The sequence below is a fragment of the Podarcis liolepis genome (genome assembly GCF_965112155.1).
Source record: "Podarcis liolepis genome assembly, chromosome: 16".
NCBI classification, from domain to species: domain Eukaryota; kingdom Metazoa; phylum Chordata; class Lepidosauria; order Squamata; family Lacertidae; genus Podarcis; species Podarcis liolepis.
In genome coordinates this window covers 8,604,323-8,618,941 of record NC_139567.1, presented here as the reverse complement: position 1 = coordinate 8,618,941, position 14,619 = coordinate 8,604,323, and the positions used below count along the sequence as shown (strand labels likewise).

The 14,619-nt window shown below is 43.0% G+C and overlaps 1 protein-coding gene across 4 annotated transcripts in view; it reads right to left on the bottom strand.

Moving 5' to 3' along the window:
* Positions 1–14,619, bottom strand: part of UNC5D (unc-5 netrin receptor D) — a 426,529-nt gene that overhangs the window by 187,867 nt on the left and 224,043 nt on the right. For all 4 annotated transcript variants that reach the window (XM_083480386.1, XM_083480387.1, XM_083480388.1 and 1 more), the window contains exons 3-4: positions 12,356–12,499; positions 4,852–4,955 (exon numbers count right to left, since the gene is read on the bottom strand). In XM_083480386.1, the coding sequence (XP_083336512.1) occupies positions 4,852–4,955; positions 12,356–12,499 (248 nt within the window). The remainder of the gene's footprint in view (positions 1–4,851; positions 4,956–12,355; positions 12,500–14,619) is intronic.

Genomic DNA, 14,619 nt, shown 5'->3' with positions numbered 1-14,619 from the left:
CAGCCTGGTCCTGTGTTTTGGAGTGAATTAGCTGTCTTGCTCATAAATTACCATACTTGTCAGAACAAATGAATGTACAGTCTGGAATTCTATTGCTGTGGGGGAGCACACAGCCATTTATTTAAATGTAGACCAGGTCTCCAAAGGTTATGAATTATTACTCTGAGTAGACTGCTTACCTTGATGTGAAGAGAGAATTAGCCTTATACACTGAGCCTTTATGGGAAGTTTTATTGTCCAGAGCAAATATGACCAGTTAGGATTTACAGACTTTATTAGCAGCAATAACCATTTTACAACCAACACCAGTAAATCAGGGTTTATTGAGAGCTCCGCCATTTTAATCTGCAGAAAGCCATTAAAATGTCGCCTTTTTTATCAGACATCATTCCTAACTTTTATGAAAGACAGATTTTCCATTTAGCTGGTAAATGTAAAGTATTATAGTTCGAAATAATGAATTGATCTGAAAGTAGTCAAGTGGGCTCTGTCTCAACAGCCACAAGGGTTAACTCCTGGGGTGGTGTGAGGGTTTGATGAAGCCATTCCGGACATTACAGCATTAATATATGCACAGTTTATAGGAAGGGGAGGCTGATTTTAACAGCTTTTAATCCTCTACCTAATAACATCTTAGGTATTTTATTTCTTCCTGTCTTCATGATAAGATTGAATGAGAGCTCTGTGTTGGTTATACCTTTGATGTCCCAAGTCCACGATAACGGCAATACATTCAGAGGTGTAAGCTTTCCCATAACTAAAGGAGACTATTGTCTTGGTGAATTGCCATAGCCCAAATTGGAAGATTATATGAACTCTTCCTTTTTTATCATACATTTTTATTAGTTTTAAATATAATCATACAATTTTAACAAAATACAAATTTTGACTTCCTTCAACTTCTCTGGTAATCATCCATTTTTACCCTTCAATACGCATTCCTTTAATTGCATTGCCATTTGTCTTCCCTCCGATTATGTGAACTCTTCCATCTCGAGAAGCCATTTAATGACTGTGGTTAAGCCAACACCACTGTAACTGTGTGGCTCCTAAACTGTCCCTCCAGATGTGGATGGGTCCTTCTGATCATTGAATGAACGTTTTAGATGGCAATCCAAATCCCTGGTGGGCAGTAGCGGGGCTTAACAGAGTGGTGAAGCTACTGCCATATCCAGAGTTCTGTTGTTTCCACCAGCGAAGGCGGAAGGTGCAGGGGGCACAGGAAAATCCTAGAATTTTGCTGCACTAGGTCCAATAGCTGAACTAGCTTAAGACCCAACTTGATTGCACCATTTTTGTCCCTGCCCCACCCTAAAAGCAATTTTCTGCAAGAGAAAAAGTGGAACTGACATCAAGGGATGTGTGCCCTTTAGCACCTGAAAATGCAGCTCAGTTGTTCCTTTCCTCATTCCGGATCGAAACTGGTTTGGGGAGAATCACATCAAAACACAGTATATCATAAGAAACGGCAGAACAACAGATATGGATTATGGCTAGCATCATGTCTACACTGCTTCCCTAAACAGTGGTGGGAGCACGCCGGATGCAGAGGAAATGGGAGTGTGAGAAAACAGTTTACACACACCCTCTCTGCACAAAATGATCACAATCCTGATTCCGGCCCCCTGCAGATGCTACTTAATGGCAACAAAACCACTGGTGTTAAATGCAATCGTGCATTTAACATAATGTGTGGTTTGGCTCTTAGACACACATTTTATTTCCTCTTCTCATTTCTATTCAGTGGTTTTGCTACTCCTAGCTAGCTGGAAGCTTATTCTTTGGAGTAGTTGGTTATCTTTTCCCTTTCTTTCTTTTTTTGCCTTCCTCCTCCCAGTTTGCCTCATTACTCATCATATAAACTAGTTTCCAATGGCATGTGCTCAGCAGGCCCTCTGACTAATGAACAGAATGTGCTGCTTGTTCTTTAGAGTTTTATTGTTTCTCTGGCTTCTTCTGTCCACCCAATTAATAAGATACCATAGTGATTTTGACTGAGATGAGAAGCAAGCAGCCTCTGGTTTAGATCAGTTTCTCTCTCTATCAATGTGTACCTAAATAGCAGCAGCACAGATGCGGCTCTAAGTCTTGTTGGAGAGTAAACTTACCACAGCACAGATGGAATTGCTGGCCCGAAGCTCCAGCTCTGAGCTGATAGATAGAACCAACAACCTGCTGTAACACAAGCACCGCTGCTTTTCCAGCTGTGTCCACAGAGAGAAAACTGGCAATCAGGCTGAATAAGAACAGAAGAAGAGCTTGCTGGATCAGGCCAATGGCCCATCCAGTCTAATATTCTGTTCTCATGATGACCAACCAGATGTCTATAGGAAACCTACAGACTCCCCACCTGCAGTTTCCAGGAACTGGTCTTCAGAACCGTTACTGCTCCCAGCTGAGGTTTATTTGGGGCACCCCAATTACAGTCCCAATCTGCAAAAAGGAGGATTTAATATTGTTCATGGGGCTTGTACATTAAAGGCACCACCACCATCAATTATCTCTGTACCAGGCAGCAACTCTTATGTTAAGGAAGCAGGTGGATGATTGCTTAGGGGATCGAAACCATACTTTGCATGCAGTCCCTGAAAAGATCAGGTAGTAGGGTTCTGGGGAAAACCACCGGAAGAGACCATGCAAAATTGCTGCCAAACAAAGTATACGATATTGACCTAGATCAGTCTTCCCCAACCTGGTGCCCTCCAGATGTTTTGGACTACAAGTCACATTGGACCCAGATGCATGGACTATGGTCATGAATAATTGTGTTCAAAACTCTGGGCTAGGCCTTGCTCTTAGGTTGGAAATATACACCGAATGAACACACAGACATAATTCTGGAATAGTCTGTTTGGACATACCTGGTGGGAAGGTGTTTGCTGTAGTAAATAACACCAAACCACCTAGTGTCACACTAGGACTGGGAAGACCCAAGCTCAAATCTGTATGAAGCCATTAAATTTGCAATATGACCTTGGGTCTGTCACTTGCTCTCAGCTTCTCCTACTGTCAAGCCGCTGCCAGCGACTACCGGCTGGTTGCTGAGGAACGTACAAAGACAAGGGAATGTTTCTTACAACTATCTTTTTATTCAGTATTTACAGAAAGAGGCTATAGAACCCAACCTCTTGGATAATGGCGCTGTCCTGAGTGACCCCCCCCCACTTCCTCATTCGTCATTCTCATCCTTTCTCCTATGGGTGCTGCTACGTGCCCTCTGTCTTTGAGCTCTTTGCTCTCCTATTTTCAAGACTCACCAGGTTCGGGGGGGGGTCTGGAATGTTTTCTAAAGACACTGTGTCCATCAGCTGTCACCCCCTGCTGCTTCCTCCTCCTCCACCTCTTCCATTATTACCCAACTTTTCCTCTCATCTGCCTCTGAGCTGCAACCTCCCTCAAACCCCTGTTGTAAATCTAAACTGTCTTCCTCTTCCTACTCCCTGGAAAGGTCTAGCTGGGGAGGCAGTCTCCACCATTTCTCCTCTGCCCAGTCCCTGACATCTACCTGACAAGGTTGTGAGAACGGAGGGGTTGCATTATGCATGCCACATTAAACAATTGGGAACAAGAAGGTGAGATATAGATGCTGTTTTTGTTACTATTTATTGTTGCTAGTTTTGTGGTCAACATTAGTGTGTGTGTGTGTGTGTGTGTGTGTGTGTGTGTGTGTGTGCTTGTGTGTGTACATAGAAAGGTAGAGATGAAGAGAGGTTATGTACATGAATTCTGATCAGTTACCTACAGCGGTCTGTGCTTATTCCCAATTTCTAATCTGAAGAGTGGGCAGTTGGTTCCGTGGGGAGGATTGAAGAGGATCTTTCAGGGAAGCAATTGCAGCATAAGTAATTACAGATACATGCTGACCACTTTCAGTAATTGTCTGTCATGATACTGAAGGAAGAGCATAAGGCTTGAAGAAAGAGCCGGAATGGCAAGAAATTTGTGATCAATGGCAATGATGAAAAGAAAACTACAAAATCCAGGCAAGATGTTTTATTTAGCTGCTCGGCTGGCCACACACAATTAATGTGTCAGTGTTTTCATGGAGTTTCCAGTACTCAGAGGACTAAAAGCACTGCATGCTGTTATTTGCCTTCCAACTGTTCAATACGCTTCCCTTTCTAAGGTGCGATCTACACAAATAACTCACTACATGGTAAAACTGGTCTTGGAAAGGGGAGACTGAGCCCAGAAACTCTTTTAGTACATGATGTGCTATTTGTCTACTCAAAGTGGAAGCTGCTCTCATAAGAATCTAAGGAGAGCCCGGTGGCCCATCTAGTGCAATGTTCTCTTTCTTGCAATGTGGCCAACCAGAGGAAAGTCATTGAGCAAGATCTGAGCACAACAGCATTCTCCCTTCCTGAGGTTTCCAGCATTTTCCTTAAAGTATGCAACGTTATGCATTAGCACAGCGATATGGGAGTATATGTGCAAAGGAACCGTATCATAAACTCCCCTCGTGCATGCACACTTCTTCAAATACACAGAATTTAATGACATTTAATGACAGCTATTGGCTGGCCCCTTTCTTTTGTTGGGCAGATTACTGGTTAATGGCACAGGATGGTCAGTAGATAGTTTCTCAATGGGAAATAATGGAAAGGAAATAATTGCTGATATCCACACTCAGAGCATGTCAAAAGATTCAATTTGTAATACTTAGGAGGTACACAACTATTAATTCACCCGGGACGGGAGGCTTAAATAAACTTTTAAGCCTGTCTTGCAGTGCTTAATTCATATTTAAATGCACACTGCAACCTGATTAAACCCAAGGGAATCCAAACATAACAACACAGACACTGTTTGTTTGTTTGTGTGTGCAATGCCAAGGGCATGATCCCTCACCTCTGCGGCAGGCACTCCCTCTGGTGGGCGACAGTGGAGAACAATCATGCCTTCAATAGGAACTTCCCTCCCCTGGGGGTCTTGCTCAAAGTTCTTGCGCAAATCTGTAAAGAATAACACATTGCAGTTAACCATTAAAAAAAAATCAAGGGAAATAAATTATTATTATTATTATTATTATTATTATTATTATTATTATTATTATTATTATTATTTTATTCATACGGCTCCCAATCTCCCAATTATTCATACGGCTCCCAATCAAGTGTTAAAAACAATGCAGAATTAAATATTAAAAACTTCCCTAAACAGGGCCGCCTTCAGTTGTCTTTTATGTTTATCCATTTGACATCTGACGGGAGGGTGTTCCACAGGGCAGGTGCCACTACCGAGAAGGCCCTCTGTCTGGTTCCCTGTAACCTCGCTTCTCGCAATGAGGGAACTGCCAGAAGGCCCTCAGAGCTGGACCTCAGTGTCTGGGATGAAAGATGGGGGTTGGAGACACTCCTTCAGGTATACAGGTAAACAGGTTAGTCTCTTGCAGCAGCTATAGTAAAGCAGGCCAGGGAACTTTTTCAGTCTTAGGGCCACGTTCCATTTTAGACAACCTATTGAAGACCACCAGAAGCATGGCTGACTACATCCCAGGAGTTTCTGCACACACATTTGTTCATCTTGGCAAGCAGGAAATACTGTCCCAGTTCAAAACCCCTCAAGCAGGGCCTCTGAGGAGTGTGGCCTGGCCCAGGGAGAGTCTTGGATGCCATATCCAGAGGCCTAAAGGGCCACATCCAGACATAGGGTCTGAGGTTCTGTAGCAAAATAAATGTCTGGGCTGAAAGGAAAAACTCCAGCAGGATTAATGAATAACAAAAGGGTGTTTATTGCCAGCAATAAAGGCTCAGTGGGATCACTCTGCAAAAGCCGAGCAAAGCCCCAAAGGGCCCCAAAGGGTGGGACCTGCTGTTATCTGTTAAAGCCATACATATGCATAAACTTCCTCCCATTTAAAGTTACAACACAATACTAATTACACAATGAATGGTCTTTCCTTCATTACCTATTCACTATGCAAGGAAACAAAAGGACTCTCTCTTGTCAAATGTAGACACTTAAGAATGTTGTTTACAACCTTGGGAGTAAAGCTGCTCTTAGTTCAAAATAAGGCACAAGGCCTGTAGCCTGGCTAGTTAGCTGAGCTTACAGGTCTCTATGTGCATCACTTCCCCACATTTGCATCATGAGTTCTGTGGCACCTTGAAGGCCAGCACATTGACTACAGTGTGAGTTTTCATAGGCAAGCAGTTATTTCACCAGATGTATAAAGTGGGGCAATTTTGATGGAGTGTGCATTTGTACATATATAAAGAAACAGATAGAAAAACTGGAATGCACTCCTATGCCACCCCTTCTACAAGGAGCTCGCAGCAGCATATATGGTAACCCACCCCCGAAAAAAACCCAGGTTATCCTCACCACACCCCTTTGAAGTATGTTAGGCTGTGAGAGACTGACTGGCCCAGTGTCATCCACTGTGCTTTGTAGCTTAGTGATGCTTTGAATCTGGGTCTCTCCATTTCCAGCCCAACACTAACCACTATGCCACACTGGCTGTCCTAAAAGGCTGGAAAACAGCATTGCAAAACACGGAGGAGTGTGGATTTCAGTTAATATATTGATTAAAGCAGATCAAGGAGTGTAAAATTGTTAGGGTGATGTGAATGAATGTCTCTCCCATTCCGAAATCCTAAGCACAATTACTGGGGAGCTAGTCTCATTGGGCATAGTGGGACTTGGCTCGCAATAAGCATGCTAAGCATAGTGCTGGACAGCTCCCATGCCTGGGAACTGACTAAATGCTTTCTCCCCTGCAGAGAGAATGAAATTATAAGAATTTGCCTCTCTTCATATTGCATTGTAAGGTCTATCAGAGAAGTCTTCCCACTCACTTATGAATGTTTCTCTCCCCACTCTTTCTCTCCCCACCCTTTAAAAACAGCAATGAAAAGCAGTCTCCGACTTCATGGTGCAGAGAGAGAGAAAGATCGATTCGGAAAATTAACAGAATTTCACTTCAAGTGCAAGTTTTTTTAAAAAAAATAATGTTGAATTTTCTAAAACACACAAACAAACAAACACGTTTTAGAAGTGCATATATTCAACTGAAATGAACCTGGGTCTTAAACCAAGGTTGAAATCCAAAGGGAGCAGAGATTTCCTTGATGAAAAGCTAGTGGAGCAGCTCCACCCCATCCAGAAAGTGATGTCTGCCTTCATTCCTACCTGGTGATGCTAGGGCACTGAACCTGAGGCTTTTTGCATGCATAGCAGGTGCTCTACAGCTGAGTCAGTATAATTCCCACTTGCTATTTCCCGCCCCCCCCGAAGGAAGTCTCTAAAAATGTTAGAGACCCTTCCCTTCCTGCTTTTCCCTACACACACACTACATACCCATATACAATAGAGAAAACAATATATGTAAATAAAGCAACACAGCTTTATTGAGAAAACAGAGAAGGTTGCTTTGCCAATGGAAATAACCAGAGTACTTATTTTAGTTATATCAAGGCTACATAAGAGCTCCTTACCAAGGCTTTGTATTTTTTGGGAGGAAAAACTGCAAAGCCACGCTGGACATGGAGAAAGCAAGCAGCCGTGTCCATGTGGCTTCAGAACTTATACAGCCAGATCGATCCACCAATTAATTTCATGCTCCCTTTTCACACTTCCATGTTAGGAAAGAAAATTCATAGTATATGGCGGGGGGAGAGAGAGTCAATAAAAATCCAATTCCGAATAATAGCCCTATGCAGCCCTGCAAAACGGGAGAATTACCAGCTCCTTCAATGTAAGGGCAGTTAATTCAATGAAATAAAAATAATTTACGCATTCCAAGCAAACCAGCCAATGAAAAATCACTGTCATTTATAAAAATCATGAAGCTGCTGTGTTTACCCAACTGTTCAATTTAAGGCGAGCATCCTTAGAAAAAAAAAGGGGGTGGAAGAAAAGTAATTTCTGAAATGCACAGGAAAAAAGGGGATATGCAGAAAGTGGGCCATCTAGGGGCTCACCCCAAAGAAAGGTTTAATCTTCTGAACATGCTCAAATAATTCCTCCTGGGCCGTGTCCAGAAAGTGGTGGTGGGGGGATGAGTGTTCAGACCCCTGGGCTCTCACTTGTGGGGTGCCTCAGGGTTCTGTCCTCTCCCCCATGCTTTTTAATATCTATATGAAGCCGCTGGGAGAGATCATCAGGGGGTTTGGACTGGGTGTTCATCAGTATGCAGATGACACCCAGCTCTACCTCTCCTTTAAATCAGAACCAGTGAAGGCGGTGAAGGTCCTGTGTGAGTGCCTGGAGGCGGTTGGAGGATGGATGGCGGCTAACAGATTGAGGTTGAATCCTGACAAGACAAAAGTACTGTTTTTGGGGGACAGGGAGCGGGTTGGTGTGGGGGATTCCCTGGTCTTGAATGGGGTAACTGTGCCCCTGAATGACCAGATGCGCAGCCTGGGAGTCATTTTGGACTCACAGCTGTCCATGGAGGTGCAGGTTAACTCTGTGTCCAGGGCAGCTGTCTACCAGCTCCACCTGGTACGCAGGCTAAGACCCTACCTGCCCGCGAACTGTCTCGCCAGAGTGGTGCATGCTCTAGTTATCTCACGCTTGGACTACTGCAACGCGCTCTACGTGGGGCTACCTTTGAAGGTGACCCGGAAACTGCAATTAATCCAGAATGCGGCAGCTAGACTGGTGACTGGGAGTGGCCGCCGGGACCACATAACACCGGTTCTGAGAGATCTGCATTGGCTCCCAGTACGTTTCTGAGCACGATTCAAAGTGTTGGTGCTGACCTTTAAAGCCCTAAACGGCCTCGGTCCTGTATACCTGAAGGAGCGTCTCCACCCCCATCGTTCTGCCCGGACACAGAGATCCAGCGCCGAGGGCCTTCTGGCGGTTCCCTCATTGAGAGAAGCGAGGCTACAGGGAACCAGACAGAGGGCCTTCTCGGTAGTGGTGCCCGCCCTGTGGAACGCCCTCCCATCAGATGTCAAAGAGATAAATAATTACCTGACATTCAGAATACATCTTAAGGCAGCCCTGTTCAGGGAAGTTTTTAATATGTAACGCTGTACTGTTTTTAACACTGACTGGGAGCCGCCCAGAGTGGCTGGGGAAACTCAGCCAGATGGGCGGGGTATAAATAATAAATTATTATTATTATTATTATTATTATTATTATTATTATTATTATTATGTGTACACAAATGGACAGATCTATTTCCTCTCGTCCTGCTGCTGACTCCTCCCCTGTAAAAGTATTTTCTGGAGGCTGGGAAGACTCCTGAATCTAGCAGTGTCATAACCCCTGAATCTAGCAGAGACATGGAGTTGGAGACTGCAGGGGACACCAGGTGGGGAGCCATAGATTACTGTTGAAGATAGGTAGACCATTGTGCTTGAGCAGCTCCCAGAGGAATCTCTCAGTCCACCAGTACCTATAGGGCCAGAAATCAGAATCTCATGGTCACCTTCCCCCGAGGAACCAAATGCCTCCACAGCACAGCACCTGTCCAGCAGTACAGGAAGTGCACCCGGAGGTAGGTTATAGAACAGAGGAGGAGTGTTTGTCTTCAGGAAGAGGGTTGGCCCTTTAAGGCTCTTCCCTACAAATGGAGGGAAGTTGGAAGAGGTAGTTTGGAGACAGAGACCTAGGGCTCCTCCACACTTCGTGTCTTGTGCCAAGAAAGCACAGGTCCAAGCAGTTTTCCACTTGTCATTTGCTTTCTAGGCATGATTTTCCCTTTGCCCCACCGCTTTCCCCCAGACAACCTACTCTTTAGCATTAAATCAGAACAAACGAGAATCTGAAGAAAAACTTGGTTATTGGTTGTTCTGATTCAGAGCTAAACAACGGGTTTTCCTGGGGGAAAGCAGCAGGGCAAAGGGCATTGTGGATACGGCCTTTAGAGGCTTCGAATTGTTCCCTCGGAGCTGACCGAAGTCCAGGAACTTTTAATTAGCTTTGCCTTCAGCCTTTCTGCTTTCTCCGTGCGATCTGGCATCAAACCAGAACAACAAAATCTCTCTAGAACAGATGGGGAGGGAGGGATTGAGGGGTCAAGGTAGAGAGGAAGAGGAGGAGTCTCACTGAGCAAATGGAAGTCTGTGTTTGGCACCACCCAAAGTCTGCATATTCTGGCTCATTTTTGTGCTGGGAACCATAACCCCAAAACTGGAAATGTGTATAATCAAAAGAATGAGCTTCCAAACTGGAAATTAGGCCAAAAGGTGCAGGATCATGTCAGTTTGCTGCAAGATTCACTGAAATAAAATTCTTTAAGTATCCCAAAATGGGTGTGAGATGAAGTTTCTGTTCAAGTACAGAATCTAACACCTCCTGGCACCTTCACACAAGCCCAATACCCTCTCAAATTATTTATCTAATGCACTGATTACCTGTTCATCGTTGCAAATGCAACCTTAAATCCACATACTGTATATTCTGCAAGTACTAAAAGGTGTGTCTGGCTTTATAATTATTACAGGTCAGCAGGTCTCCTGGGTTCCAAAGCATTCCCCAGGTCATGCTAAGCCTTTTCATGCATCATCGCTTTGGGTGCACCATGTTGGGATGTAGTTCTTCCAAGTCTCAAACTCTCAAGATTAGCCAGGGAGGCATTTATGGCTGGTCTTGTTTCCATTTTGAATCTTTGGCAGGTCATTCCCAAATTGGAACTGGAAACTTGACAAAATTACTATAGACAAATCTGTTTCAGCTGAATATTAGGGAGGGTGGATCCAAATTTATCTCAAGTTACATGTGAAAGAAGATTTGCATGTGCTATTTAAGCATACTTCAGATGTCCCATATATTCACACAGCCAATGAAAGTAGGGGAAGTGGGACTGTGGCAGCAAGCACCTTACTCATCCACAACATATGAGCATGTTGTGCACATGTAGGCTCCTAAGTAAGGCTGTGGACTGTGCTTTTGCCACATGACTGCATGTGTGAGTCTATGCATGTTGTGCATAGACAGCATAGATGCATAAATAAGCTTACAGTGAGGGTAGAACATTCTGCTGCAATCCCAGTGTACATATGGATATTTTGACTGTAAGCCTAAGCAAATGTCTGAACAGTATTGTCAACTTTTAGTTTTACTTTTAGTGTGTCTTCTCATACGGAGCCTTATCAATGTGCTGTGCTTTCCATTCTAGTGTTTGATAGATGCATTTTTAAAAAATGAAAATGAAATTATGCAAAAAACAGAAGTTGCAGCTGATATACAACTATTAAACACACTGTGCAATTAAGGGGACACACTTTGTGAATTTCATTTAGTGAGAAGCCACACAGTGGGTCTATCATCTGCAGCTTCTCATGCCCTGGAGTGGCATTGAAGGTTGGTACCATACAGTAAGCTTATTGTGGAGAATTGCAGTCAAATCTAATTGAAGCTTCTTTGTTCACTCTCTATCCACCAACCAGGCAACACATCTGGGCTTGCCCACTTCAAGCCCAGACTACGTGGTCAGAAGTATTTTTCTGAATTTTGTAACCCAAGAATTTCTACCTGTGTTCTTCTTGTTGCTACATGGGATATCACATGAACCTGAAGTTTGGAGTCTGTAAGTAAAGCCATTTAAACTGACTAAAGGTGTGGTCTGTTCATTGTGAGTGTGGTAGAAATGGGGGAAAGTGCTGTAGACAAGCTAAATGGAATATTTAAAAGGTCTAACAGCCTATTTGTAACACTTCACTGTTGCTGCATTTTTGTGACTTTTAAAGCTCTGCTATGGCTCTTTTACTGGAGAGTGCATTTAGCCCTGTGCTTGAGATCCAGATGATTCTTTTATTGACATGGTTATCTATTTCCCCATACATATCACCAGCAGCAACTATGTACTTCTCAATCATATGAAATCACCTTTTGTTAACCACAGATAGGGGATGAAGCTGTCAAAATATGTGAGTATTCAGCTACAGCAGATATATTTTGTACTTGTTACTGTATTTACAGTAACTGCACATGTATTTCCCATACACTTATGAGGGACCCAGGCAATTTTTTAAATCCCAAGCTTTCTCCTTCAAACTAACAAAGTGAGTGTCCAATACTCACATGACCCGTAGTTGTGAATACTTGGAAGGGGGACACTGCAACTGGTATACACCCATGCTCTCTCCAGCACATGTCAGACTTATATTTTGTTCTCAGGAATTGTAAACTAATCAGAAACGTAGTAAGGAATAGATCTTAGTGCTCACCAGAGAGCTTGAAAACACTTGAATGTCAGAGAAGTGCTATGGTACAATTCTGCCTTTTCCCCTCTGTGTGTACATTCACCACCCATGCTTTCCCTATTATTCCTGCTTTGTCAGCCTTGCTGACCACCAATGTTTGGACAATGGAGACTGTCAAGTGACCCAATGCCCAACAATAATCTACAGGGTTCATCCTCAAACTTCTGTAGCAAAGCTGGACAGCACTTACAGGCTATGCGGACCGAAGCTTTTCTGCTCTTTGAAGTCCCTAAGTGGCTCCATGCAACACACTGACACCAGTAGTCCTCTGGCCCATGAAAATCTTCTACTTGCTGCCTTGTCACATTGATGTATGCCTCACGAACCTTCAAGCCTGAATGGAAAAGATACAGGGAAATTAGCTGATAGAGAATGTCTTACTCAGGCATAACACTAAGGTTAGCCAAACCTTTTCTTTTTAATTAAACAATTCCATTTTTTAATCAAGGCAAAGCTTTAATTACTTTGACAATAATATATGGCTGCTAATTAAATTCTAACAGCCAAGTAGGTCAGAACGCATGAGCTGAAAGCATCCGCTTGCCAAGATGGGATTCCAAACTATGCAATATCTGCCTTTAAAATCTTCTGTTGGCACTTTCGCTCTTAATAAATAAATAAAGGTTGGTTTGTTCAGCTTTCTTCAAAAAGAAAATGCAACAATAACATAGCAAGCAAGGCAGCGGTCTTCTAATAAGTTCTGGCTGTAATTCTAAGCACAGATTCTTGCTTAAAACAGGGCTTTCTTCATAGGTGAGTGTATACAGTAGTATTTGGGGTGCATACTGTTTTTCATCCATCGGCAGTAACAAAGCATGGCAGCAGAATAATGGCCAAAAATAATAAGACAAGAGTGACTGAACGACAGAAAATCAAGAAATATACACAAAGCAACCCCAGAGAGAAACAGCAGCAAATGGCGCTCAGGAGCTGGCATTATTTTCATAATCCATCATCTTCCCATCTTCCCCGTCAATACGGCTTGCAAAAGTTAAAAACAAACAATCACGAAAGCAACAATGGTTTAAAATTATATAAAATAGAGTAGCAGCTTATCTATGTGTGTAAATAGATAACACACACTCAGCATTTACTGTGAATAGTCCCGCTTTGTTCACCCAATCTTTATGGAGCATCTGCACAATGACATGAGCAAAATATCCCTGTCACATTTTCCCTATGCAGCCTCCTCTCACTGGTGCTCAAAAAGCACACAAAGCCTGACTTAAAATCTCAGTGGAATAGCTAGGCGGTGTCCCTGGTGCAATATAACCCATGACCCAGCTATTCTCTCAGTATATGCCAGGTCGCTCTAATTTCTAGGAATGGTGAACTTGTCAATTTCCGTTTCTCTCCATTTCTCATTTTCCCACTCTTTCATTCATTTCAAAACATTTCCACCATAGTGTTTTGTTTTTTGTTTAAGTAAACCCTCCTGAAAATTCATCAGCATTTTAGTGCAGGTTTCTCTTATTAGATATGCACTTGTATGCAATTTTGCCTAACAGACACAAGTTCACAAAGCAATTTTGCATAATCCAATGTACCTTTGCATGTTAATATATGCTTTTTAATGCATACTTCATCCATATTTATGCTTTTCGTATATACTACTTGGCTGGAGAACTGTGTTGCAAAATTCAGTGCACGATGGCTGTGTATTATTCATGTATTATTTCTCAAAAATATGTGAATTACATGAGTTCACCTTTGAATCCTAAGTGATCCAATTCCCACCCGCCCCAATTTCTAATTATTTCCAACAACAACAACAACAAATTTTATTTATACCCCACCCTTCCTGGCCAGGACCGGGCTCAGGGCGGCTAACATCAAAGTATATGATACATTAAAAACATAAACCAAACAGCTTAATCCTAGATTGTTCTAGCCCTCTGCTTCTCTACAGATTCTTTCTACGAATGAACATCTCTCAAATTATAACATCCCCCTTTTCCAAATAGCACACCTGTGTTTTCTTAGGCCCTCTATACTTGAGTGAGGGCATTCTAAAGAGATCACAGTGAGAGTGAAGGGACCATTTAACCCTTTCCCCCAGCCCTAGTAAAAGTCCCCTTCTTCAATATTTGAGTCTGGGGGAAATGGGGGCAGTCTATTTGGCAACTAAATGTTAGAAGGAAGCTGCCTTATTCTTATTCAGACATTTGGTACATCTAGTTTAGTACTGCCCACACTGACTGGTAGTGCTCTCCAGAGTTTCAGACATGGTTTTCTTCAAGCCCTATGTGAAGTGCCAGGGATTGGACCAGGGACCTTTCCATAGCAGTCAATGTTTTCCTTTTTTTAAGGGAAATTCCCTTATTCCAAATAGGATTCCTCGCAAGAAAAGGGAAAAGTTAAGCTATGATTAAGTGGGCACAGGATATTGGTCATAACATTATGTTTGCTGACTGGGAACAGTTGTGGACCGCCGGTATAAAATTTACAGCATGT